At 48.9% G+C, this 24883-nt stretch overlaps 10 protein-coding genes across 10 annotated transcripts; 5 read left to right on the top strand and 5 right to left on the bottom strand.

The window, feature by feature from the left end:
• Window positions 1-26: 26 nt before the first annotated feature.
• Window positions 27-4468, top strand: EDB91DRAFT_1234212 (clasp N terminal-domain-containing protein; the record flags this gene model as incomplete). The annotated part of the gene is made up of 14 exons (XM_041321184.1): window positions 27-75; window positions 128-189; window positions 252-704; window positions 756-1085; window positions 1132-1284; window positions 1341-1397; window positions 1449-1595; window positions 1651-1671; window positions 1705-1917; window positions 1948-2997; window positions 3026-3341; window positions 3401-3717; window positions 3780-3911; window positions 3959-4468. 14 exons carry the CDS (start codon window positions 27-29, stop codon window positions 4466-4468), a joined length of 3810 nt encoding a protein of 1269 aa, XP_041183162.1.
• Window positions 4469-4911: 443 nt separating this feature from the next.
• Window positions 4912-6039, bottom strand: EDB91DRAFT_1043602 (dihydroorotase; the record flags this gene model as incomplete). The annotated part of the gene is made up of 2 exons (XM_041313070.1): window positions 4912-5850; window positions 5902-6039. The coding sequence occupies 2 exons, from the start codon at window positions 6037-6039 to the stop codon at window positions 4912-4914; spliced, it is 1077 nt and encodes a 358-aa protein (XP_041183161.1).
• A 332-nt stretch (window positions 6040-6371) lies between these two features.
• Window positions 6372-7567, bottom strand: EDB91DRAFT_1234210 (uncharacterized protein; the record flags this gene model as incomplete). Its single annotated transcript, XM_041321183.1, has 7 exons — window positions 6372-6458; window positions 6513-6655; window positions 6705-6785; window positions 6836-6972; window positions 7028-7110; window positions 7160-7434; window positions 7498-7567. 7 exons carry the CDS (start codon window positions 7565-7567, stop codon window positions 6372-6374), a joined length of 876 nt encoding a protein of 291 aa, XP_041183160.1.
• A 66-nt stretch (window positions 7568-7633) lies between these two features.
• On the top strand, window positions 7634-8331 carry EDB91DRAFT_1234209 (Sedlin; the record flags this gene model as incomplete). The annotated part of the gene is made up of 4 exons (XM_041321182.1): window positions 7634-7935; window positions 7984-8045; window positions 8097-8182; window positions 8254-8331. The coding sequence occupies 4 exons, from the start codon at window positions 7634-7636 to the stop codon at window positions 8329-8331; spliced, it is 528 nt and encodes a 175-aa protein (XP_041183159.1).
• A 787-nt stretch (window positions 8332-9118) lies between these two features.
• EDB91DRAFT_1242791 (uncharacterized protein) lies at window positions 9119-10615 on the top strand (the record flags this gene model as incomplete). The annotated part of the gene is made up of 2 exons (XM_041322226.1): window positions 9119-9547; window positions 9611-10615. 2 exons carry the CDS (start codon window positions 9119-9121, stop codon window positions 10613-10615), a joined length of 1434 nt encoding a protein of 477 aa, XP_041183158.1.
• Window positions 10616-12719: 2104 nt separating this feature from the next.
• Window positions 12720-14785, bottom strand: EDB91DRAFT_1100044 (actin family). The gene is made up of 10 exons (XM_041317170.1): window positions 14713-14785; window positions 14390-14659; window positions 14138-14336; window positions 13997-14091; window positions 13822-13943; window positions 13616-13767; window positions 13449-13566; window positions 13223-13399; window positions 13051-13170; window positions 12720-12998 (listed from the first exon to the last, which is right to left on the bottom strand). Exons 1-10 carry the CDS (start codon window positions 14729-14731, stop codon window positions 12960-12962), a joined length of 1311 nt encoding a protein of 436 aa, XP_041183157.1. The 5' UTR covers window positions 14732-14785; the 3' UTR covers window positions 12720-12959.
• A 17-nt stretch (window positions 14786-14802) lies between these two features.
• EDB91DRAFT_1194609 (NUC169 domain-containing protein) lies at window positions 14803-17565 on the top strand. The gene is made up of 8 exons (XM_041320569.1): window positions 14803-15297; window positions 15351-15499; window positions 15548-15773; window positions 15826-16475; window positions 16527-16762; window positions 16817-16950; window positions 17003-17190; window positions 17246-17565. Exons 1-8 carry the CDS (start codon window positions 14899-14901, stop codon window positions 17508-17510), a joined length of 2247 nt encoding a protein of 748 aa, XP_041183156.1. The 5' UTR covers window positions 14803-14898; the 3' UTR covers window positions 17511-17565.
• A 4001-nt stretch (window positions 17566-21566) lies between these two features.
• EDB91DRAFT_1100019 (uncharacterized protein) lies at window positions 21567-22499 on the bottom strand. The gene is made up of 5 exons (XM_041317169.1): window positions 22439-22499; window positions 22268-22393; window positions 22152-22216; window positions 22079-22099; window positions 21567-22022 (listed from the first exon to the last, which is right to left on the bottom strand). The coding sequence occupies exons 1-5, from the start codon at window positions 22445-22447 to the stop codon at window positions 22001-22003; spliced, it is 243 nt and encodes an 80-aa protein (XP_041183155.1). The 5' UTR covers window positions 22448-22499; the 3' UTR covers window positions 21567-22000.
• On the top strand, window positions 22500-23360 carry EDB91DRAFT_1100016 (TATA binding protein-associated phosphoprotein). Its single transcript, XM_041317168.1, has 5 exons — window positions 22500-22672; window positions 22753-22818; window positions 22876-22970; window positions 23015-23083; window positions 23133-23360. The coding sequence occupies exons 1-5, from the start codon at window positions 22585-22587 to the stop codon at window positions 23268-23270; spliced, it is 456 nt and encodes a 151-aa protein (XP_041183154.1). The 5' UTR covers window positions 22500-22584; the 3' UTR covers window positions 23271-23360.
• Window positions 23361-24838, bottom strand: EDB91DRAFT_1100010 (Ribokinase-like protein). The gene is made up of 8 exons (XM_041317167.1): window positions 24687-24838; window positions 24580-24625; window positions 24349-24513; window positions 24115-24289; window positions 23999-24063; window positions 23705-23943; window positions 23586-23654; window positions 23361-23523 (listed from the first exon to the last, which is right to left on the bottom strand). Exons 1-8 carry the CDS (start codon window positions 24781-24783, stop codon window positions 23372-23374), a joined length of 1008 nt encoding a protein of 335 aa, XP_041183153.1. The 5' UTR covers window positions 24784-24838; the 3' UTR covers window positions 23361-23371.
• Between the last annotated feature and the right edge of the window lie 45 nt (window positions 24839-24883).

The following is a 24883-nucleotide window of genomic DNA, read 5'->3' as shown; positions in this document are numbered from 1 at the left end:
TCTTTTTCTCTTTCTCTCAAACAACCATGAGCACTGAGCGGCTCGAAAAGCTCATTAATCAATGCAAAAGCAATGGTTGGTGGTACGCCTTGGGAATCCCGGTCATCGGAACTGACAGTGTCCACAGACGTTGACCAGAAGGTCGATGCCGTGACAAAACTGCAGGCAGAGTTCGAGTCGGGCATAGAAGTACGTGCCATTTATCTAGTCTATAAGCTGGGCATTAACCAACGTTCCTGCTTTCTACGTAGATCACTGAACCAGAACCAGTCATCTCTGCTCTCAAAGCATGTCTTCGTATCTCAAATCAACATCTAACGACCGCCACTCTCTCTGCACTTCCTCCTCTACTTCCATTGGTCGTTTCGCGCAACAATGTTGTCCCAAACGCAAACGCGTACCCACTATCAGCATCGTCCTCCACGTCGTCCACTCACGGAGCGTCGCATGACATGATGGTCCTCCGCCAGGTTATGAACGCGTTCCTTCCCGCCCCTGGCGTTGTCGAGCGCCTCGGTGATAGTCGCGAAAAGGCTCGTGATAAGGCGCGTGAAACGCTGGTTATCCTCGGTGGACTGGCTTTCAGGGCTGCATCTGGTTCAAAGATGAAGGATACCAAGGGTTCAGAAACGCCACTTGCGATATTCGAGCGTTTCTTCAGAGACAGTGGCTTCGGAAGCAAGGTTGCCAGAGTTCGGGAACAAGTAAGTGAGACCTTCTGAGCAGGTATGACAGTCTCTCACTCTCAACCGTAGTCTCTACTGGTCCTCGTGCACATCCGCCGAACTCACCATCTTTTCCCTCTTCGACCATACCTTTCACTACTAGTGGACACCCTGGAAGACACAGACGGCAGTGTTCGCTCATGCGCAACGCCTTCCGTGATTGAGCTCTTCACTGGGCCTGGCGTGACGGACGCTGCTCGCTCGGACCTCAAGAAGGAGTTGACTAAGAAGGGAGTACGCAAAGCGATGGTGGACAACATTCAGACACAGCTCATGCATTCCAGTCGTTCTGCTAGAGCAAGCACACCCCACAGCGAGAGTTCTGCGGGCAGTGGAGAGCCCAACGCAAAGAAGGAATATGTTCCTCCAAGCATGATGTTGCAACAAAATCGCCGGCCAACGGTAGGCTGCGGCATCTGGAGCTACGCCTGGTATGACCAGGGCAGCAAGTCAAGGGAATGTGAGGGAGATTTCGAGACCAGCAAGTCGAGCGGCAGTTGCCTCTCCGCCCTTGTCACAACCTTCAAGTGAAGCCGCTAGTACGGTTGAACCTGCTTTTGTATGCTCTGCTTCCATACCGCACCCCACAGAAATTTATCTGATCAACGGTTATAGATTGCATCCAGTCGAGATCTGGAAAACGAGTTTCTAGCATTTGCAAAATCATTCGAGGTACTGTCGACAACTTGAAAACGTGGTCAACCTTCTTAACTTGCGACATAGGGGAAGGAAACGGAACACAATTGGGCTGCCCGCGAACGTGCCATTCAGCGTGTCCGTGGGATGCTCTCCGGAAACATCCATACCAGATACCCTGACGTATTCCTCCAATGCCTGAAAGACGGATTTATGCAGTCCTCCCTGAAAACAGTAAGCATCTCGAACTTGGCAGAAATTTCTTGTAAACCACTCTCCTTTGTTTTAGCTTGTCAGTTTGCGGACAACGGTTTCTGCGAACACCTGCTCCCTTTATTCCGAGCTTGCCATTGCGTTGGGCCTAGGGATCGACCCGTTCTGTGAAATGTTGTACACGAATTTGCTGCGAATGGCGGGATTTACCAAGAAAATCGCAGCTCAACAGTCGCAGCAGTCCCTCTCAGTCATAATGCAACAAGCTTCACCACATCCCCGGACACTTCTTACCCTCCTTTGGAACACTCTACAAGAAAAGACTGTGCAATCTCGAACCTTCGTATTATCTCACATCACCCACTATATCCAGGTACACGGGACACGAGCGAGATCGCATATAGAGTCGACGGGTGGTTTGGAGATCCTCGAGAGGTCTTTGAAGAAGGCATTGGCTGACCCCAATGCGGCTGTTAGGGAAACGGCCCGCAGTGCGTTTTGGGTATTCGACGGTGTCTGGCATGACAGGGCAACTGTAATTCTCGAGTCTCTTGACCTTTCAGCACGCAAACAGCTGGAGAAGGCATGTCCAGACCCTGAAGTTATTGCTAGCCTTCCTCAAACTGCACCAACTACCCCAAGTGCCAAGAAGAGCAGTGTTGCAGCCGCGATTGCCGCCAGTCGTGCCAAGGCTAAAGCCATTGCGACTGCGCCCCCTACCCTGAGACATCAAGCGACGTCATCATCGCACGCCACACGCGCGACGTCACCTCCAGCAAGGAGAACTGTCTCGCCAATAAGCCCAACGGTAAAAATCTCGAATGGGCACAGCTCGCCATCGCCAGCTTCGATGTCCTCACTGTCACCCCGTTCATCTCTTGCTCCCCTATCGCCATCAAAATCACGCATTGTGGGTGGTACCCTGCCTCGTTCCGTCAGTTCTAGCGCGGTGTTGACGTCACATTCCCGTTCCTCTACCGACTCCTCTTTGTCTTCCAGCTCGCCCGAAGCAAACCGACGCCGAGGATCCTCTCCGCTTGTCCCACCCATCTCTCCTAACCGTCCATCTACCATCCGTAAAATTGTGCAACCGCCTCTTTCGAGTCCCTACCACGAATCACCAACCCCTCGGCGTGCTGCACCTACTGTCCCCCAAGTTCCTGTCCCAGTTCGCCAGTCAACTGCAATGCCCGATATTTATAGCGATGAGTCACTCTTACTGGCAACTGTTATACCCATACCCGACGACAGTGAATCTGAGATGGATGATGAGTCTGTCAACCTCATGTCTTTCTCAACTCCCTACAAGGTATATCCTCCGGCACCCAGTCAACAACGCTCATTCTCTCCCCGCTCGGATCGTTCTACGCCTTACACCGCATCTAATGCATTGTCGAATGGGAAACCTTCCGAGACAGCGCCTGTCGAGGACGCTCTTAGAGCCCGCGCAGAGCAAGCGCAGAGTGCTGCCTGAACGGTTGCTGGAGCTGAACGACCCTGACGGTGAGGATAACCAGCATTCCACAATTCCTCCGTCGCTGCTACTTGGTAGCGGCTCTGCGACGCCAAAACCGAAATCGCCAAATGCGCCGACGATAATACGAAGCCTGGCGCCTCCTGTAACTCCTGACAACCGAAATGCAGCTATCTTCCGCCAGGCCGCGCTATTCAAGAATAGTCCTGCACACGTCAAAGTTGCAGACACTCTCGTAAAGCCAGTTCAGGACCAAGTGCATGAGACTGGTTGGTGGTTGAAACGCATGTCCAGTGGGTTGTCATTATCTGCGAGTCCTTGTTATTTTCTCACCTAGGTCCTATGATGACAGCTCTTGATCGTGCCACACCCCTCAAAGCAACTGCTGCTGATGACAGAGTGCAAGAACTCAATGACTATATTACCGCACTGGAGAGCGATGAAACTGACATTCGGATTCTCCAGAAGTTGGCAATGCTGTGCAGCAGCAATCCCATACCTTCAGACACGACATCTCCCTTGAGTCCTGGACTGGGACTTCCTTCCAGTGTTTCCCCTTTCCTTGGCACCAGTCGCTCTCTTTTTCCATTGATCCCTGATATATGGACGAAAGACAAGAGCTTTGAACGACTATTCAATGCTCTGATCAAGTTCCTTGAGCCTTCAAGGGTGCGCCAGCTTTCTTTCTTTTTGGTGACATCGGTTGAACCTCATTCAACCTATTTAAATAGGATGCTGAGCAACTCGAATACGGCCTCATAGTTCTCTGGGAATTACTGAGCAGTCAAGCACCATTCGTGGAAGGTCGGGAAGCCGACATATTCGCGACTTTGCTTACTGTGCGGTATTGTAATGCCATTGATGTAAATCCCTTTCATCACTGGTGTCTCTGTGTTCACGATAGTTTTAGGTTCTCGAAGCGACTAAAACAATACGCGATGCCCTTGCAACACGTATCGAACCCGTTTACGGTCTGACTACGATGCACGGTAGTCTGCGAGCGTTTGTGGCCGAGCCTTCATCAGATGCAAGCGCCAAAGATGCATCGCACGCCTTTGGACTAATCGCTGTGGGCAAATTTGTCATGCGTTTACCCGCTGAAGTACTTGAGGAGGAGCTGCCCCGCTTAAAATCTACCTTGATCGCAGCGCTCAACGACACCACTCTCGTCATTCGCGAAGCCGCATACGCAACTATTATTGCTGCGCAGCTCGTGCTCCGCGACGAGACCCATCTCTTCGCATTGCTCGACGGTCTCGATGACAACAAGAAGAACCTGCTCACATACTACTTTGACAAGCACGACGCCAGGGTCATTGGCATGGATGGCAATGGCGTTGGAATGACGAAGCTGGAGGGTCAGATGGGGAGGCTGGACAAACTGATGAATACACCGCAGAAAGGCCGTGCATCAGAGTGAATGTTTGCGGTGTTCCATGTTACTTATGCATATGTTCGGGACTGATATATTTCGCAACTACTACACTCGTTGATCGGTGTCTATTGTTTCATCGGTCGCTATTTTTTATGCTGTTTGATTTGTATTACTGGCGGTGTATATCACGTTCTTTTTTCTATTCCACACAGCGCGCCAGTCATGTTTATATTACATCTCATACATATGCTGCGTAATAGATTCTTTTGGAGATGGTACAGTTGTGACGCATCAGGCCGAAATCAATGGTTTCACCTGGCCTGCCGGAGAATGGTATATCGAAAACGACCATTTCTTCGCAATGCGCGACGGCCTTCAGGGAAGTCATCCAATGTCAAATGCAAAGTCCAGAGTTCTTCAAAGCAGCGAGGGGCTCCTAACAATGAATCTCACCTTCCCAACTCGGATGTCTCCTTCTCGTCCACCGATCATTCCTCGACATTTACGATCTGCCAGTCGATCTGCCTGCTGGCCCAGAAAGGTACGACTGTCTTCCCCTCGCTACTATATTCAGCCTGCACGCTCACCCCTTGCACCTTCTGCAACACAACCTTCGGGGAGTATCCACCCGCCGGGATCTGATAAAAGGCACGCCCAAAATTACTGGTAAAATCCGCCAACCTATCGATCGCCCCGAACGAATCGAGGAGGTGCGCGACGAGGGGGAGAAGGATGGGGGACGTATAAATTCCAGCTGCGCATCCACTTGTCGGTGTTGCCGTCGATTTTGAAAGGATGGGGTGAGGGGCGGAGTCAGAGCCGAGAAAGAATTTCTTATTGCCGGATTTGACAACTTCTTGGAGAGCGAGACGATCGTTTGGAAACTTGGCGACAGGTTTGCAGAAGTGGAAAGATTGGCCTGCCAAGTCATCGATCGTTAGGGCGAGGTGGTGTGCTGTGATCGTGCATGCAACATTGTCACCGCAGGCTATGACGGCTTTGACGGCAGCTTCGGTCGTCGCGTGCTCGAGGACGATACGCAGTTTAGGATATGTGTTGGCTAGGTTTGCGAGAACAGGGAGGAAACGTTCTTCAGCATTGAGGACGCAGGTGTTTTTGGAGTGGTCGGATGGGATTTCTCCGTGAAGATTAAGCACGATGCCGTGCACCTCCATCTCTCTGAATAGCTGGTCGTATTTGTCATAACTTTCGATCCCCTGGTCCGAGTTGGTGGTCACGCCGCGGGGATATGATTTGACGCCTACGATACCAGCAGCTTTCCAGTTTTTGACATCGTTGGGATCGAGAGCGTCGGAAAGATAGAGAGTCATGAGGAACTCTACTTTGGATGATCCTGAGCTCTCCCTCAAATTTTTCTGGTATTCCATTGCCATCTCTGTAGTGGTAATTGGGGGCACGAGATTTGGCTGTGATCGCCAATGGATCATTGTACTGAGATGACTAGATTTAGCACGTACCATGACATAGGCGAGATAGAAACCGCCCTTTTGGACATGAGGGGTAACGAGCCTCATTAATGCACCATCTCTGAGGTGAACGTGAAAATCAGCTGGGGCAATAACTTCCCTCGTGTCTCCATAGTTTGCGGTGGACATGATGGCGATGGAGAGAGCCTGAGGGAAGATACTACATCCGGTCATCTACCATTAAGTGGCTGCCACCTCAAAGTGGAGGCGCCTAGGTGACGTCGCCGAGACTTATTACTATGTGTCAGGTACCGCTAAAAAGGTGTCGAGCGGCCCGAGACTTTGAACTCTGAATCTGCCATGATTTTGCTCGGGTTGTCGTTTTCATTGCACCCCGATTTAGAGTTCCCGGGCGGGCATACGACTAGTAAGTGCACTACACGCCAGGGATAATCAAGATGAATCTTTTCAGCTGAAAGGGCATCACACAGTAAATACCATCACAACAGAATTTGGCATGTCTAGCGACGAAGAGCCACTTTCCATAAGAAGAAACCTATGCCTGACAGCATTCCACCGACATGACCTGCTGCATCCGTTCTCGTTCTCTGTGACATCATTTAGTTTACCCAATAGTACAAGGAGTTACAATATTAACTTACAGCATCTGTTACACTCCTATACACGTCAAACGCGAGGATTCCAGGAAGGAACGCCCACGCAGGACAAGGAACGACGAAGAAAATCAAAAATGTCGTTCTTGGGAATGCGCAGGCGTAAAACGCGACAGTCGCTAGTATTGCGCCTGTACAATATTTGAGTGAACGAAGAGGAATGAATGGGTGGGGACAGACCACTAGCACCATGCGAAGAGATGTTGTCATGCTTGTAGAAACGGTTCCATACGAGACTCGTCAAACTGGATGCGATGCCACCTTTTGTCTTTCGTTAGTGAAAGTCCCCTGAGTGAGATGCAAAGAAATACCGAGGAAGTAGAGTCCCAAGAAGCGAGAGTTCCCGAGGACCTGCATGACGCCAGGGGCCATGAAGTAAAATGAAAGCCCATTGAACAATGCATGCTCTATGTCTTGATGGGAGAAGCACGAGGTGATCAGCGTCCACCTGGCCGAGGAATCAGGTAAGCTCCGAATTAATCGCAAAGCACAATAAGACGCACACGCGACCGGAGGTGATGTTATTCCAGTTGACTAAAAAGTTGTTCCGGAGGAAGATCAAGAGTGTGGGGTCTCGAGTGGTTTGCTGCGGACAGCCGTCAGCCATGCTCTACACCTTAATAATGCCTACGAACGTATGTGGACTTGGCTCCCTGCCAGAGGAGAAACACGCCAGCGTTTATTGCAATGATGGCCACGAATATGACGTTTCCGTTTATTGAATCTAACCAGTTCGGCCTGCGGGGTGGGCGACGATATCCGGAACGGAACACGTCTCTATGAGTCGCATTACGCAGCTGCGTACGAACAAATTGAAGGATGCTTGGCAGTGACACAGGCAGTGAACTGACAGTCGTGGCAGGGGTGCGCAATGACGCAAATGTCGAGAACGGTTTTAACTGTGGATGAACTGGCTGGCAAAGGGTGTTGTGAGCCTGCAGGCGACTGTTGCATTTTGATTGTATGATAGGACCTGCTAAAAGTGCGGATGGAAGACATTCAAGCCCCTTCCCGACATGAGCAAGTTCGGAAGAGGTGCGCATGTTGACCGCAACGTCCAAGCTGATGCAAATTCATTAAACAGCGCTGGCACCAGACAGACAAGCCTAATGTCTCATCATTTGTTCCTGCTCTCCCCGTCTGATACGCCAATATACAGTCTGACGCATTACTCTACTAAGCTGCCACAGCCAACGTCTTCGTCACTTTCATCAAATTTGCCTACATGGTCTACTTCTGCCTTTGCGGGCACGCTCACGGCGTTGTCTGGGGCCTCTAATGCTACACAGTCTCATCACGTCCAAGGGGGTAGTGTAAGGATGGGCGGAGGGCAAGATCGACATGTGATACAGATGATTGCCAACGCAAGTTTGGATGTTATAGAAGATGTCATGCGAAAAGAAAGCGCCATGTAAGTTCTATATTCCTTATCATTATGCTCCACTAATCATAATGGTAGGTATCTGAAATCTGTAGATAAATTCAACGAATGGACGGTGTCTGCCTTCATCACTCCAGGAAGTAAGTTTCCCTAGTCATCCCCCTCGTGGTTATGCTCATCTGCCACGTCAGACATGAAATTCATCTTATTGCATGAGACAAAGAATGATGATGGCATTCGGTCCTTCTTTCATGATGTCTGGGAACTGTACCTCAAGGTAAGTCACCTGTGAAGACTTCTGCTATTTCTGATGATATGATGAACTTTGGCAGACAATGTTAAACCCAGTTCCACACGGCACATTCTCCGATACGCAGCATTGTGTTTGATACACGTGTTCGGGCGAGTGCGAAAAAATACCTTTGAGAGCATCGGCAGGTGGCGCCGTTGAGCCTGGTGTGGGGAACAAGACAATAACGATTTACACGGAATGCACGTGTTTAGGACGGTTATTGTAAGATCGAAAGCCAGGGTCAAGGCAATGTATGTACACTGCACTAAGGTGCGATACGGTGATTCAGCTGAAGCAGTACCTAGAGTATGCGAATTCCGAGAAACGAACGAGGCTGTGGATTAACAATATCTTGGTAACGACTTAGACTAAATCAGAGTTTAAGGGTATCAGGGGGAATGGTCTGATGCACTGCCACAGTTTGGACGGTTAAACCAAATGATCTTTATGAGCTGGCTTGCTCTGTTCTCCGAGTCTCCTCCTCTTTGCTTTGGTTTTTCCCTTTCTCTTTCATCATCCACAGCATCATTGTCTCCTCTTGTTACCCCATAAAAAACATCTAAAATCTCTATAAAACAGTATCTTTTATTTCTTTCACTTCAAGCGTCGAAAAGACACCACATATTATAATCATCGTTCAGAGAAACTTCAGAGCGCGCAAAGTCAGCAGCTCAGTGAACCCCTCCCTTGAAGTTCCTGCGAGACTTTTGGAGAATCATTTTATACATCCTCTTTTCGTAAGTTCGTTCGAGTCATATCACCCCTTCTCGCTAACTCCAAGTTTCAGTTGTAACACTTCATTGACTACCAACATCATAATCTGCCTTTTCCAAATAATTCTTTCAGTCTCGTATTAGTACCAAGGCTATTGCCAAACACGCGCTCTCTATTCTCATTTCTTCACTCGGAAGTATGGCCACAATGCAGTCCAACAACCGTGCCTCTCTTCTCAACGGTCTTCGCACAGGAGGTGTGCGCTCTACGTCCATGTCTGGTCCACATACTGCCGCCCTCGGCGGTTCCTTCAATATCCCACGGTTTGCGTCCAACTCATTCCAGCACTCTGTCTTTACAGAGGAGGATGATATGGATGAAGTTGGCGAGCTTTTCTCACAGAACATGTACATCAACAATCAGCCCGTCAATTCCCGTCCTCTCACAGCCGCTGTAGACCGTCCAAACAACCGTTTCGTCCAGCAGCAAATGGCTGCTCAGAGTGGCCTGAACCCCAATAGTGTTCCGTTTTACCCCTCGTATTCTCAGGGGATGCAGGCACAAAACTCAAGCGATGTTCAGTTGCACGCGTATCAGCAGATGCAGTTGATGCAATTGGAGATTGCCCGTTTACAGGTTTGTTGTATTGTTTGATCTTTTCACACGGATGCTGATGACAACAATCATGGATTGTTCCAGACCGAGCAGGCACAGCGTAACGCTCGTGCTCAGGCTATCCTCATTCAGCACGCTTTGCGCCAGCAGATACAGAACAGAAGTGCGAGCATCGCCATCAATCCTCCTGCGACTGCCGGTCCTCTTGAGACAAGTTTTGATATTCGCTCTGTTAGTGGCACCTCGCCTACACGGCGCCCTAGTCAGGCTGAGCTTCTCAAGGCTCAGCTCGGTATCCAAACTCCCCCGCTTGAGGATGAGGTACCAATGACGGCTCCACTTGGGGGACGAACGCGTGTCACCTCTAGTGTCGCATTCCCGAGCATTCCCGAGATTCCGCTTAGGGGATCATCTCCTCCCGGTCAGACTACCGTGATCAGTGGTGGTACTTCGCTCGGCAATTTCCTGCCCAACGGCAATGTACACACAGTCAAGGATAACACGCCTTCCAAGTCAGATGTTGCTGTGTCTTGGCGCCGCGGAAGCACCACCAATTCAGTTTTGAGTGGCCTCCGCACCGTGTCCGCTGCCTCGCCGAGCGTTAAAATCACTCCACCTCCCGGTGAACGTATTTCCCCACCTCCTGGCAATGTCGCTACGCCCGCCAACAAGGCGCGCCCGCGCCCCTTGAGCTTTAATGCGCCTCCTTCGCGCACGCGCCCTGTCATTGTCCTGGACTCTGGAAGCGAGCACGAGGATGCATACTCAACTTCGAGTTCTACCTCGCTCTCCAACCCTCCTACGCCTCATTCCTCATCTTCTTTGGACACATCGCCACTATCGCCACGCGAGGAAGCCACCAAGAAGTTGTACGAGGGGCTGGGAATGGGACGCCCTATCCCACCTGCTGCGCCTATTCCTGTCGTGCATAAATTTATCGGCCCTTTCAGACAGCCTCGTGGTCCGCCTTCTGGTGCTGATGAATTAGGACCCAAGAACTTCGCCACGCGTGTCCGCCGCAAGGCCATCGGCGGCCTTGGTGTTCTCATGGGTGCTCGCGAGCGCCGGGAGGCACTTGAGGCATACTAAACATGCTTGCACTGGCCTACTCCAACATCCAACTCCGTCATGACCCATTTGTTTGGCTTTATACATTCCTTTTTTACGACAAAAACAACCGCCTTTGTTAAACCCGACCCTGGAGCTTCTGGTCGGAACGGACACGCTAGTGCCAACGGTCAACCCAGCCCTTCCCTTCATTTCATTTCACTTTTACGTTCACCTTATCTATTACTCCCTGGCGTAGAGTGTGTTTTAGCTAGTGTGTGCTTTTGATGCGGTTGCCTAGTAGTAGCCTTCATTCCGCCCTCCGTGCTGGTGGGAGCTGGGCTTCCTTGCACGTTGAGCCTACTTTAGCTTGCCATTGTTTCATACTTGTACAGTTGTTCATTTGAGCCGTTGTTCGATTGCTTATGTGCTCCCCCATAAGATGAATTTTGTGAGGGCAGTAGGATCGAAATGCTGAGTTATGCCTGACAAGCCCCTATTTCTTCCTTAGATTTATCCTTTCACCTCACTTGCGATGATGACCGCCAAGTCCGTTGGTAACACACCTCCCTGATACGACTCAATTTCTACGTCTGGATCATCATCAGCGGATGCCATCCAATCCAAACGACGATTTCTCTTTTCAAGCAGATACGGGCCAAATTCGTTAGTAACGCACCTGCCTTGCACATGAGCTCTGGGTCTGCGTCACCAGATTCCGTTTTATTTTGCATCCGTGACCTTGTCTCTGCTCCCGATTTTACCTTTCCTCTGTCGCCGAAATCGTCAATGCCTGTGCCGTCGCTCTCCCCACACAGTGCACAGTTCTCCGACCTCCTGCAAACATCTAACATCGAGGATCATACGGCGTTGTATTGCGCAATTGTGAACGACCGACGAGAAACCTTTTGGTTTTTACTCAATTCATCTCCGAATTTTCGTCTGCTTGCTCTTCCGACTTGCGTCTCGCGTGCATGATCACTAGCGACCAAGCATTGTTTGCACAGCTGAATTTGGGAAATGTTGATGGTAGGTGCATCGTAATGCTCACGCAAGAATTTTCGAGACTACATCAATTTATCTGATCTGCTCATCAGCCAATGACGGGCCTTTGAGACGCTCGTTGGGCTGTCGTCCAGATGAGATTCAGGTATATGAAGAGAACTTGGCAACAATCATTTCGCTGCCTCTTTCTGCATCAGGATGCTCCAGAAACGCCTGCGCGTTACACACACAAAACCCACTACTGCCGTAGCGGGAATATAAACTGTGGATTTGCTGCGAGGTGTGTGTTGCCCATGTCTCTCTCGGTTTGTTCTGACCCTGATATGACACATATATTCCCCGCAGGACGTATATGGTGGTTGCGCTTCCCCAAGTAGAGATGGTATGTTGCGTTGTCTTTCTTGGCCTAGCTTTCCAGCCTGTTCAAGCCAGTACTTCTGATAGAGGCTCACGGAGGGGGAAAAAGCTGACGGTAGAACCTTACCTCAAGGTCTGCGATTGGCGTCTTCGGAATTCATAGACACTTGTGCCAAATATGTGGGTTTAAATCTGCTCCGACTCATTTGAAGCCAAGGTACTGATACATTTACGATTCCTGTGGCACAATTCTTTGCTCCTTTGTTGGCTACGCAGACCTGATTGTCTTGAAACACATATGGACGATTTAGCTGGCGAGCCTTGCGTTGGCCAACTGTGTCCGATAGGCGATTGGGTGATGTACAAGTAAGTCTTTCGCTTCCTCAACTCGATCCGCGGAGCAATCATTGCATCGCGATTCTTCTCTTTCAATGAATTCAACTGACTGCCGTTGTAGCAATCCCATACATGTAGACTACAATGGCGGCTTACATGCAAAGCTAGAGATATCATTCAAAAATGGCTAAGCTTGCCAAGTCAAAAGTTCTCGAGTGGCTGCCGCTAGCCATGGATGAAATATCTTATGGTAGCAGTGGGTAGCGTGACGCTTAGACTGTGCAGGACCTGAGGATGGTCTAGCGACGAGTAAAACTAATATATGTCATAGGGCGAAAAAGCAGATGTCCTCAAAACTGAGCCCATTCGATATTGTGACTCAAGTCACGGTGTTATCATGTTGTCTTAAGTACGCGCCGTAAGTACTAGTAGCTGGAATCCGTCAATGCATGGTTGACCGTGTTCTTCACTGTTTTCATTGTCAAGAACAAATCTCAAATTCAATATTTAAATTGTACTTAAACTGGCAACACCTGAACTTCACAGACCATGACATTCCGGGCAGCATTCTGGAGCAACAGCTAACCATACATTTTAAGGAAAATACGAGCACAGCGCTGTGGGCTAACTCGCAGTAGCTGCATTTTCACAGCCATAATGGGCCTTACCAGCAGCCTATATGACAAATCTATTTACACCTCTGCCCGACAATCGGCTTACCATGCTCCTGAGAAGCCATATCAGCAAAAGCCAGTACTGGAACAAGAAGTAATGCTTACCTGCCATTCTTCTCTGCTAATCCACAGTTGATGGAAAGTACCGAGACTGGCCAGAATACTTCCTCCTAGCCATCCGCCATACTTCCGCTCGATTGGGTTTCCAGGAGCATGGATTTTGACCTGTAGACGCATCTCTAGATCGACGGAATGTGATTGAAAGCATTTCACTCACGTGGGGGAAATTCCTTGATAGCTCGGCCTCCAGCCGATCAGCAAAACCTGGAAACAGGCTGCCACCGCCGGTAAGAACCACATTTCCCATGAGGACTTGCCGCAGGTCCGGATCACAGGCGCGCAGGGACTCTGAAAGCAATGTAGGGATATTCTTTGGGAGATTTGGATTTTGCGCCTGCAAAGAATGAGCAACTTTGAGATCGAATCAGCATGGAGATACGTACCACTAGTTGCGGCGAGTGGAAGAAGAACTGTTCGCCAACCTGGTATCGCTCCGGCCCGAAGTACGTGTTGTAACCTGTCGGAAACTCGTACTGGCGCGCTTGACGAGACGCCGCAGCTCTGTGATGTACAATCAGAAGGATTGCAAACATGCGCAAAGGTATCTTACTGCTCGTTCCATCCCTGATCAAGAACGCCAGCGACGCTCTGTATCCACTCGTCAACTTCACGATTTTCGCACCAAACCCTCCAGCTTTCCGTCGTTCCAGCTATCCGGTCTTCACGGAGGGTAAACTTTGGTGGTGCACCGGGCTCGACAGGCTGTATTATGTAGCATCGATAAAATAAGCGAGTTGAGTACGACAAATAACGCACTAATTTGTCGGCGATGAGCTGATGGGGGAGGAGTTCAATGCCCCGACGCGTCTGCGTGGGGTTACTTAGGATGTGTCGTGCATGGGCATGAACAAGTTTAGGTAGCGCAGAGTAAACCAAGCCTATGAGACATGAGATATGAGGATGAGAGAAAGGCCAAACACCATCGACGCACCCTTTCGTAGTACGAAGCCATCGACTACAGGGGTGATGCTGGCCATTGCATGCCCAACGTCGATTACTAGTGCTGAGCCTTTTCCTGCTGCAAAACTATTCCAAGACATTAGCGCCACACAACAAGCGAAACGAATCTTACGCATTCAGAACGCCAGTATTGGCGATGTAGAAGGCAGGAACATGGAACTCCTCGAACATAATCTCTGCCATTCTTTCTCTATTTGCAGGTGTGTTCCAAGCGGGCTCGGTTACGAGGATAGGATGTTCGGAAGGATTGACTCGCATAACGTCGACCAGCGCATGCGAGATCAAAGCCGGTACCGGATTGAAGTCAAAAACTACATAGCTTGGATATAAATACCGTCCATGAACAAAATGTAAAGTCACTCACGCAATGCATCCCGCACAGGGTTCCCAATTTCCATACCCTCTCTCCAGATCGAGGGGCCATTCTGCCCAAGGTAAAGCTTCGCGTCGCTCGGGGGTTTTGCGGTCGAATCCCAGTTTTCTGGTGCAGTTTCTCCCATTTGCACATCGCCATCCCCTGCAGTCGCTTTATAGCCATAAAACGACGGGATAATGGCCTTGGGGATATCATCCCCGGCGTACCCTGCGCGTACGGATGAGGAGCCTATATCAACGACCAAAGCGGATACTTCGTCTATGTAAAACGTGTTAAATCCATAATCTTCATGTTCAGCAGCGATTACTGACCTCCTCCGTAGTTTACCATCGCGGTTTATGCTAAACGGTATGCCCGATCCAGATCTAATGAGACAAACCATTTACATCGAGCGGCCACGTGACTTCGACCAAAAAATGAGTGAAGGCTATCATTCAGCTTGTCTCCCCTAGTAGAAGGGATAAAATCGTTCCTTCCTGATACTCTTTCCTAGAAAGATGGCGGTTTTAGGTCCAGGGAAAGTGCGGAACAAGCGCAAGCAAGAGGAGTTTGAAGAGGTCGAGAAAGATCCTTTTGCTGAGGCAGTAGATCTGGAGATGCAGAGCGAAGAAGAAGCAGAGGATGAGGACCGGGAGGGGGACGACGCGTCGGATGATGGAGACGTAGATGATTTTCCAGAAATCGATGCTGCCAGCGACAGCGACGAAGAAAGCGAGGCGGATGAGGAAGACACGGATGACCTCGACGAAGACACCCTTGATGAAAACTCTGACGCCGACTCAGACTTGCAGATATTCCCAAAATCCAAAGTGGTTGTTTCCGACATTACTGGTCAAAAAAAAGTCTTATACCCGGAGATCGAGCCTGACTATGATTCGGACTCCTCGACAGAAGACGTGAGTGGGTTCTAACTTTTCCCATACATCCTTGTGATGTAGCAATCCCCTAGGATCCTAACCGTGTTGGTAACATACCAATGCATTGGTACGATGACCTTCCTCACTTAGGCTACAATATCAATGGCAAAAGAGTGTTACGTCCAGCCAAAGGCGACGAACTCGATAGATTCCTTCAAACAGTAGAGGACCCGACTTCATGGTAAGCAACGTTCTTTCCCTTCCAGCAGGTAGTGCTAATGTGTTGCAGGACGACTGCTTTTGACAACAATGCCCAAATGGACAAACCACTGTCCGCTGAGGAATTGGACATTATCCGCAGATTGCAGGCTGGAGAAAATCCTGATGTCGAATACGATCCATATGAACCTACGGTCGAATGGTTCACGGGTAAGGGCAAAGAAGAAGTCATGCCTCTTTCATCGGCTCCAGAACCAAAACGCAGATGGCTGCCAAGTAAATGGGAGAAGCAAAAGGTGTGCTTTTCCCAGAGTTACCCGTTGCACTTCCTTATTACATTCTTTCCAGATCATGAAGATTGTTCGTGCCATCCGTCAGGGTCGAATCGTGGGATCTAAGCCTACTGCAGCGGATAAAAAGCAGCAATTTTATGCTATTTGGAATGAACCACCGTCTAATCAACCTCCTCCGTTACCAGCACCCAAACCAAAGCTTCCTACGAACTCCGAATCCTACAATCCCCCCGGAGAATACTTACCGACCGAAGAGGAGCGGAAGCAGTGGGAGAATACTAACCCCGAAGACCGTGAACGAGACTACCTCCCGCACAAGTATCCTGCGCTTCGTCTGGTTCCCGCATATGACCGGTTTATCAAGCAGCGTTTCAATCGGCAGCTTGATCTCTATCTCGCACCACGGGTGCAGAGGATAAAGCTCAACATCGACCCTAACAGCCTACTACCCAAACTCCCAAGCCCGAATAGCTTACGGCCGTTCCCCAACTACAAATCACTGAAATTTATGCATACTAAAGCACGAGTCAGGTGCCTGAGCATAAGTCCTGATGGCGCGTGGGTAGCCAGTGGTGACGAGAGCGGATTGGTTAGTCTTTGGGAAGTTAACGTGGGACGAGAGGTTAAGCGTTGGAGCCTGGGTAGTAAAGTCGGTGCCATTGAATGGTGCCCACGACTTGACGCTTGTTTCTTCGTTGTTGGAACGTAGGGATCAGTTATTCGTCACGATGACCACACTACTGACAAGTGCCTTAGGGAGGATAAATTACATTTCTTCATACCCCCGAATCTTTCTCCGGCCATGTTGACCGTGACGCAGTCAACCCTGGCACCTGCTGTTCTTCCCCCTGCTACTCAGTCACCAATTAAATGGACATCGTCATCCGGAACCGCTGAAGAAGGCCCCATCTTGACTGTTGAATTACCAAGCGCATCTGGGCTGTCGCGACAGTTAACTTGGCACAGAAAAGGAGACTATCTAGCTTCAGTCTGTAAGCACAAGCTCTCGCGAGTACTATTCGGAGCTAATGGGCACTCATTCACAGCCAGCAGCGAGAGTCAAGGTAGTGTTTGGATGCATCAAATCTCTCGCCGACACTCGCAGGCACCCTTCAAAAAAATTAAGGGTACTGTCCAGATGGTGTTGTTCCATCCTACGAAGCCCCACTTTTTCGTTGCCGTACGTGTTTGACTTGCCGTGCTCCTCAGTCGTGCTCATCCCAATGTATCAGACCCAACGTTATGTCAGACTATATAATCTGGCTGAGCAGAAGTTGCTGAAAACTCTAATGCCTGGCATTAAATGGATATCGTCGATGGATGTACATCCGTCTGGCGACCATGTCATTGTTGGTGGCTACGATCGAAAGCTGTGCTGGTTCGATCTAGAGCTAAGCGAAAAACCGTACAAAATTCTTCGGTAGGTCATTCGTTTCGTTCAAAGTCAGTTGTTAATTTTGGTAACTTGCTATTAGGTACCACACAAGAGCCATTCGATCACTCCATTTCCACCCAACCTACCCTCTTTTTGCGTCTTCATCTGACGACGGCTCGATCCAAATTTTCCACGCAAGGGTCTACAGTGATCTTATGACGGATCCACTAATCGTACCCCTCAAGATATTGCGTGGTCATGATGTCCAGGAGGGACTTGGTGTCCTCCAAATCAAATGGGTTAACAAGCAGCCCTGGTTGGTTAGTGCAGGGGCGGATGGCAGTGTGTCAGTGTGGTGTAGTTGAAGATAAGCCCTTTGTCTGAGTTTCGACTATGAAATAACCCCCTTTGTTGAGTCCGAATCTTCGGCTGTGAACCTGAGTATGACTGACGTGGGCGCCGAATCGCTACTATGATACATCACCAGAAACAGGAGAAGGGTAAGCATCGATAATGCAGTGTGTAGCCCGTTGTCGATTTCTTTCTAAGTTATGACCTGTCTCATTTGAATCTGCGGCAGGATCTCCAACATCCACCGAGTTTATGAGCTACTCGTGCGAATCGGTAGACTACTACCTAGTGGGGAATCATCGATGTCATCGATCACCATCTGTTGCTACTCTGGGAGTCGAATTCAATCATTTGCATTCCCTTCGTTCAATGGAAATCAAGTAATTCGTGACGACTGGACAATCAAGCAAGCGTTGATGGGTCGTCGCACTTTCACATCTAGTACCTCTTGGTGGCGTTTCCTAGTGGCGGCTTCGCCGCTAGACAACAAAAAGGTTAACTCAGTCATGACAACAAAGTGCTAACATGAATTATCATAGGCCCATACAAGGAAATTTACCGCTGCCTGTGAGCACATCCATGCTTGGGAGGTACGTAACAGTCCGATGGACACTTTCTCGGTTCTTGCTGCGCCCGAAAGAGATCTCGACGCCCCATCGATCAGGGCTGAATATTGATCCTTGAATATCTTGCCTAGGAGGTACATACTACCTCTCTTGCTGTCGCTTGTTACATTGTCCCGAGTCCATCTTAATGGTTGACTGGACAGACGTAGAGGAAATAGAGGCAAAAGGCAGTAAGTATTTCCAGGACATTTCTGACTCTAATTATTCTGCCCTTGTAGTCGCTTTCACCAAGGTAGTCTATCCAGTTCGGAATTTCATATCTGGGAAATCTGCATGACCAGCAGTTTCGAGTCATCCATGTTCTTGGGTATGCGCAAGCTTGCATGACCTTTGGTGCATCTTTCTTATTTTTGATCATAACTGACCATAACTGACCATAACTGACCATAATGATCACAGAGTACATGTATTATATTTGGAGCTGTCTGATGTGTCTTGACTCTTAGATCTAGTAGTGTCCCAATATACTACCATCACATTTTCGGCCAGGGGCTCAGGCCTTCGAGAATCTAAGTGCGCCTACTTCTAGGCCCAAGCCCTTTGAAGCCAGGCCCGGCACCGGGCACATCACTAACATTAAATATTCCTCTCCTACTTGACGTGACCTGAGCACCTAAATATTCCGACGCGTGAGAGATGACTCACAGAGTACTGTCCGCGCCAGATTGGAGTGTGTCCCGAGGGAGCCTATTGCAATGCGAAGTTTTTAGAAGAACATTAATGGTACGCGACTCGTCACTGGTTAGTTATAGATACGAAAAGTTCCAAAGCCGAGTTTTGAAAAAGTCGCGTTTAATATGCAAGCAGAATGAGATCAAACAACGAGCTTATCAGTGCTTCTTGTGAGCTGGCACTGACCTTGTGAAGCAAGGTGATGTTTTGCTCCGCGCCAAATTGTCAATAGACCTTGCTTCGCGAGGTAGATCTTAGATGGCAATCTGCTGGCATTGCAGATATGATCTATTCGAAAGGGGATTCCAAGTAGCACTTTCTAAATCCCCATGAAGAACAATATTCAGCATATAAAGGCAAGGCGTCTTCCTACTGTCACCTTCAGTTTACTTGATCCCATATTATATCCTCACAGACAATGCGTTTCTCCTCTATCCTCGCCGTCGTTGCTGCTTTGGCAGCATCAATATCTGTCAGTGACGCCGCCAGTCAGGGATGTCCTGCCTTTTGCTGGGATAATGGTGATTGTAACGACTGCACTGACGCCTCAATGCGTGAGTATGAGTAGTGTGCTGCCCTGGATTTAACCACATTACTCACCGGCGTGGTAGGGTTTGTTTTTATGCGGGTGGTGACAGAAGTGGCAGCGACTATCTTCCTTCTATAGGGTCTGCCTATGCGGAGACTAGCGGTGAGCCATGTTTCTGCTTTCAGCATCGGTGCAGTATGGCTGATGGCATGAGTAGTCTGTTGCTGAGTTGATCAACGTTCTGAACAAATTTTATTGCCGCTCGAGAAATGAAGATCTTGGAATAGCTCGAGGAATTCTCAAATGCTTGAATACATAGAATATGACTTAAGTACTTACGACGCAGTTTTATAGTCTCGTTGTAAGCTTGAGCACTCGCTTTTTATGTAAACGCTGCGTTTGTTACTTGATAGGGCAAGCCTTATTGCAAGCTTCGGTGTAGTGGATGTGCATATCTTGTGGCGAATGTATGTTCATTGTTGGTCATACTGGACTCGGATGCGTTTTTATTTGATTCAATTAATGATAGGCGGGACTTACTAGCCTACGTAGCCTCGCGTAGGATTTGGCAACGCTGGGCCGATGCTTGCCCTGTCATTTGGCCAGTGGGAAGTCCTAATTCGCACTATGATAGTCGTGCAAGCATCATGGGACGATCAGGCTGGTACCTGTGTGGTTGTCAGTACAAATGACGTAGTGCGAGTACGATGCAACAAAGCTACTGGTAGTAAACAAGGCGCGCGTCAGTCATGTTAAGCAAAGTCCGACGCACCTTGCCACTTCAGCACAAGTCGAAATCCACCCAAAGCTGATTTCGACCTCGAGCGCGAAATCGAAATCCGCGTCCAGATTGACCTCGAAATCCAGCCATGTCATTTGACTGTGTGATTTTGCAATACTCCTTTGCCTTGTTCTTTTGACTATTTTTTTTGGTAATGTCCCATAGAGCGATTATTGCGTGTAGTGTGGTCATTCGCCTCGATGCGTATAACCACAGCAAACACGTTCACAATAACTCGTCATCGGTCAATCACATTTCCGCGTCTTCCTTTAGCCTTAGTAGTCCTGGTTAACCATCGCGTCTCGTCAGTTTCTTGCCCTTGCCCAGTTACAAGACAATGAAGCTGAAGCCGGGGAGAGACACGATTGCATCGGCTATTTTCGGGTGTGTACCGGTTCAAAGGCAAGTTGAAAGGGTCTGATGACTCTGATCATAATGCATTCCAGCCCGCCACAATGCGCCACGAGCAAGTCCTTCCGCGACCACCAGCGCGACAGCGATTGCAAGTCGATCGGCTTAAAGTATCCCGGTCACTACGGGGACAGGGGTTCATTTCACCATACATCCGCTTGGGCTCAGCCGCCTGAGTGGACTGTGCTTTGCGAAATATCGTAGATTCAGTCGCCGTAGTTATAATATAGACTGTGATGGTATTGAGATGGACATCGAGCTCTCTTATGTAGCCCACGCAAGTATGGTGCTTTTTGGTATACAGATGCCATAACGATAAGGCAACCCGATGAAAAAACAGCTCATAGGGTCGTTCACCGCCGACGTGACGGGCGCCCAGACTTTCCGCCGTGCTGCTGGTAATCCTTGGCGGTTCATTCTCGTCAACTTCGGTACAGGTGTCATGCCTTTAGACCTTCTCCACTCCTCCCTTCGCGAGTTCCTTGGACCGTGAGTCGAGACGTGCGATGATTCTGCTGATGATTTTGCAGCATCATCGAGATCCATAGCATCTGAAAAGATTCAGGTTAGGATTTCATGAAAATGTCGAGGGAGCTTGTAGACCTGGTGCCGTTGTAGGGTCCAAATCATCTGGAGGGGATAGAGGTGAGTGAGGATGATCCAGCGTTAGACAAAGCGAAAAAACCAAAAGACACAGCTCGTGCCCTCCTGGCTACCACCATCTTAAATCTTAGAAAGGCGACGAACCTTGGGCAGCATCACCTTCCACTGGTTCTGCTAATTCCTCATCTCTATTATCAATTTTTGCCGTCAATTTAGAGTTGAGTCTGTGAAGACGTGCAGCCTCAGTTGCTGCGTATACAGCCTTCGCCGCGTTTTTTTGCTCTGAATGAGCGCTTTACTTTTGATCGAGTTGATTTTGCCATGTTGATGACAATGTTGAAGGAATCACAAAATGACGGAGGATCTGAAACTTCAGGCTGATGCACACGTGACACATTGAATCTTTCAAAGAACAAGTACTACCAAGAGCAGCCCCTTCAAACCGTCCGATAGATGGTGATCATGCATTGCACCTTTCGTTGTGGGTAGACTCAAAGAAAATAATTGACAGTCTGGAAATAAGTTGTTCGCTAACTCGCGCCGTCTTTTGTGCGCACGTAGTACCTCAATCCGCCGGGCATGACTGAATTGAGTACGGATCCACAGCACTGCGAGTCATTAGTAAATAGATGTGAGCGTCATATTACGGTGGAATATTGTCTCAAGTTTGGACGCCTTCCGAAGTTCCACTGCGAACGCAGGTTCAAGGACGGATGATTATCCAGGTCTTTAATGCCTCTACATCCCAATAGATCATGCAAGTAGAGTAGTATACAGACCTATTTCGATTGGATAAACTCGAAAGTCCTATGATACAACAAGAGCAAGTGTCCAGATGGCTTCGAGCCGTTGGACAAGATGTTTTGAGTGATCACAGCATGATCATTCTGGAGGAGCTTCCCTGTAAAGTCGCAAAACATATCAGCATGGAGAACTTGAGCAGGACAAATGATACTCATGATATATAGCACGTTGTTACACCTGCAGGAAAAGCTGGTAAGAGCGTCAACAATGCATCAATGAAAGTACATGCCTGATGAAGACTTCGCCCAGAGCACCATTCGATTTCCCGTCTTGGAACTCCTCCGTGTTAGCCAGCTATGCAGTATATTAGAAATGCACAGAAAAAGCCATTGGATCTGTCTAGACCTGTAGGTTCATGTACCCATCCGTACTGACAAGGAACCCTTTGTATTCGAGCCCCCATTTTAGCTTAACAAATACCGGCTTCCCAGTAAGCTCCTGCATGAAGGGCTTTGGATTAACAGGATTGACCTAGGATGTGTTAGCATCTTTAAATCTACGAGCTCGTTGACGCACCGACGACATCTTGGTTGTTGGTAGAGGTTAGATGTAGTAAATTCGGACTTCGAAAAAGGCAAAAAAGGAACCCCCACAAAACAGAGCTGTGACATACTCACTTTCCTTTGTTTTTGGCCGCATCGCGCCATTACTTTATGCAAAATATGTCAGACCGCGAAGGACACTCAGGAGCTGGACCATCGGATGAAGATCTGTCACTGCCGAAGGCAACGGTCGCAAAGATGATCAGTGGTATGTACTCTGAAGCATGCATGTAGTTCGCTTTCCGACCTCTTAAACTATTTATTCGTTTCCCATAATTCGGCTCTCAGAGCTACTTCCAGCTGAGGTCACATGTGCGAAGGAGACGCGAGATCTGGTCATAGAGTGTTGTGTAGGTGAACATCGTCAATGATCTTCCCGTGCCTCGTTGGGGCTCATACACTGCTTGGTAGAATTTATTCACTTGATCTCGTCAGAAGCGAACGAGATATGCGAGCAGGAATCCAAGAAGACAATAGCGCCGGAGCATATCATCGCAGCACTGAAGGTATGCATATGATTGACCTTCATTCTCGGCTAACTGTGCTGTAGCGGCTAGGCTTTGATTCCTTTACGACTGAAGTTGAAGATGTCTTGAAAGATCACAAGCAACAACAAAAGGTGTGTCATTTTCATGCTTACACTCGGCGTATGATGGATTGTGTTTCAGGACCGGGAGAAGAAGGCAGACAAAATAAAAGATTCAGGTCTAACGCCAGAAGAACTTATGGCAAAGCAAGAAGAGCTTTTCGCTGCAAGTCGTGCAAGATTCGGTCAACCACAGGGGCAGCAACAGCCACCGGCGTGAACTTCAGTGGTAACGCCGATAGTAAGCACTCATGGTACTTGCGATTTGCATCATTGTTGTATCGGACCCTGTACATCAGTACTTCTAATAATTTTTATTTTCTATTTTTCTGTCATTCGTTGCCGCAGAATTTCGAGGCGTCTGTGTGGGGAGTCTTGGTTCCATTCTTCCACCCCGTCGGAACCCAGCGTAAGGTGTGGAAGACCAAGCTGTTCAATCGTGAAAGAGGCTGACACCGAAGCATATAGTGATGCTAGAATGTGTGAATGGCGGTCCAATTAGTTGTGTGTCAACATCACGAGCATACTGACAAACCTTCATAGACATTTCCGTTTGTGATGGACAATCCCGCAGCGAGCCCACCAAGAAAAGAGTTGCCAGCACCTGGTCTTCTATCAGTATAACCTATCCGAACGTTCGCCCCGAAGAATCACCTGTGACATCGACCACCTTGTCGATATTCTCACCAGAACTCCAGAATGCGTCGATCCATCGCCCGTTACTGTCGGCAGTCATGACGTATGCACCGAGGGTGCCACTGCGTATTATAATACTTCCACTATTTTCTTTACCCACCCCCATCTTCAAAAACTCCGATGCAGCATTTTCCACGGCAATTTTCGTAACAATCGTCGGAAGAGAAAGCAGGCTTAAGGCCTCCTCGGCATTTGGACTAGTGTACTCGTGAGCAGAAAACACTCGTGGCTATATCACATCATCTCGCCTACCTGAGGATTGCGATGTGCGGCAGGACTGCTTTCAGCGAAGGTAACTCCTCGGGAACACATCTGTCCTGCTCGATATTCAATCATTAATTGTGAGACAGAAACCTGCCTGCACGAACAGGTATTGGTTCAAAGATTGCGGTTGGGTTCCATCCTCTACTCTCTTGGATTTCTGATATAATTTGAAGCGCACGCGTGGGTGAACAAATGAAATGAACGGAAGCAGGACGCATCAGTCGTGTGCCGTCCAAGTCGCGAGGGGTTAGTCTGATCCGCGGAGTAATGTATTCAAAACTACAGTCATATGGAAACGTCAGGCGGTGGGATAGGTGTATATGCAAGGAAATAGCAACCCTCGATATTCCCCTCTGTAGAAATTCCTTGAGCGAGTCGTAACGCGATCCAAGTCGTCACGGAAGTGCCATGTGTCAGACCCGTATGTTAGCAATCGATCTTGGATCTCCTGAGGAAAGTCGTTTCCTCGATCAACAATCATCCCAAGGGTATCAGAAGGCAACCTGCGAAAATGTCAAGCCGTTCACAAATCCAAGTCATACAACACAACAATCCGTCGATATGCTGACCAGATGCGCGCGCCGATAGTAGCATATGTCCCTCCACCCCCGATCTATTATAATATATCGCGTGAGGATGCTGACAGCAGCAGAGTGAACCTGTAGCTGGCTTCCCTGAGGTGGCACCGTCTCTCCAGTAGGCTTTCCTTGTTCGTCTGCAAAGGAGAATTCATCGATGATAAACATCCCAAAGGTCACAAACTGAATCGTCATCCTTGGAACACGAGGTATGACTTGGAGAGGGTATGAGAACAAGCCTGGGTTAAGTTAACCTCGGTTGCTTCCGAGCATGATTGTTACCGCGGTATTGCTG

The sequence above is a fragment of the Suillus paluster genome (assembly GCF_016628075.1).
Source record: "Suillus paluster strain FC165 chromosome Unknown EDB91scaffold_3, whole genome shotgun sequence".
Taxonomy (NCBI): Eukaryota; Fungi; Basidiomycota; class Agaricomycetes; order Boletales; family Suillaceae; genus Suillus; species Suillus paluster.
Note: the sequence above shows the minus strand (reverse complement) of the source record. Positions and strands in the feature narration are given on the sequence as shown.

Coding starts and splice junctions, on each gene's coding strand:
- EDB91DRAFT_1100019 (XM_041317169.1), bottom strand. Junction 22,100..22,151: donor CTGGGCGAAGTCTTCATCAG/GCATGTACTTTC, acceptor CTTTTCCTGCAG/GTGTAACAACGTGCTATATA. Junction 22,023..22,078: donor TGTAACAACGTGCTATATAT/CATGAGTATCAT, acceptor TTTGCGACTTTA/CAGGGAAGCTCCTCCAGAAT.
- EDB91DRAFT_1100010 (XM_041317167.1), bottom strand. CDS start 24,783: ATGACGATTCAGTTTGTGACCTTTGGGATGTTTATCATCGATGAATTC. Junction 23,944..23,998: donor CCGCACATCGCAATCCTCAG/GTAGGCGAGATG, acceptor CGAGTACACTAG/TCCAAATGCCGAGGAGGCCT. Junction 23,524..23,585: donor AAACGGAAATGTCTATGAAG/GTTTGTCAGTAT, acceptor CACACATTCTAG/CATCACTATATGCTTCGGTG.
- EDB91DRAFT_1100016 (XM_041317168.1), top strand. CDS start 22,585: ATGTCAGACCGCGAAGGACACTCAGGAGCTGGACCATCGGATGAAGAT. Junction 22,673..22,752: donor GGTCGCAAAGATGATCAGTG/GTATGTACTCTG, acceptor TTCGGCTCTCAG/AGCTACTTCCAGCTGAGGTC. Junction 22,819..22,875: donor GGTCATAGAGTGTTGTGTAG/GTGAACATCGTC, acceptor ACTGCTTGGTAG/AATTTATTCACTTGATCTCG.
- EDB91DRAFT_1194609 (XM_041320569.1), top strand. CDS start 14,899: ATGGCGGTTTTAGGTCCAGGGAAAGTGCGGAACAAGCGCAAGCAAGAG. Junction 15,774..15,825: donor GTAAATGGGAGAAGCAAAAG/GTGTGCTTTTCC, acceptor CATTCTTTCCAG/ATCATGAAGATTGTTCGTGC. Junction 17,191..17,245: donor AAACCGTACAAAATTCTTCG/GTAGGTCATTCG, acceptor ACTTGCTATTAG/GTACCACACAAGAGCCATTC.
- EDB91DRAFT_1100044 (XM_041317170.1), bottom strand. Junction 13,567..13,615: donor GATCAGGGATGGAACGAGCA/GTAAGATACCTT, acceptor TGTACATCACAG/AGCTGCGGCGTCTCGTCAAG. Junction 13,400..13,448: donor TCCACTCGCCGCAACTAGTG/GTACGTATCTCC, acceptor CATTCTTTGCAG/GCGCAAAATCCAAATCTCCC.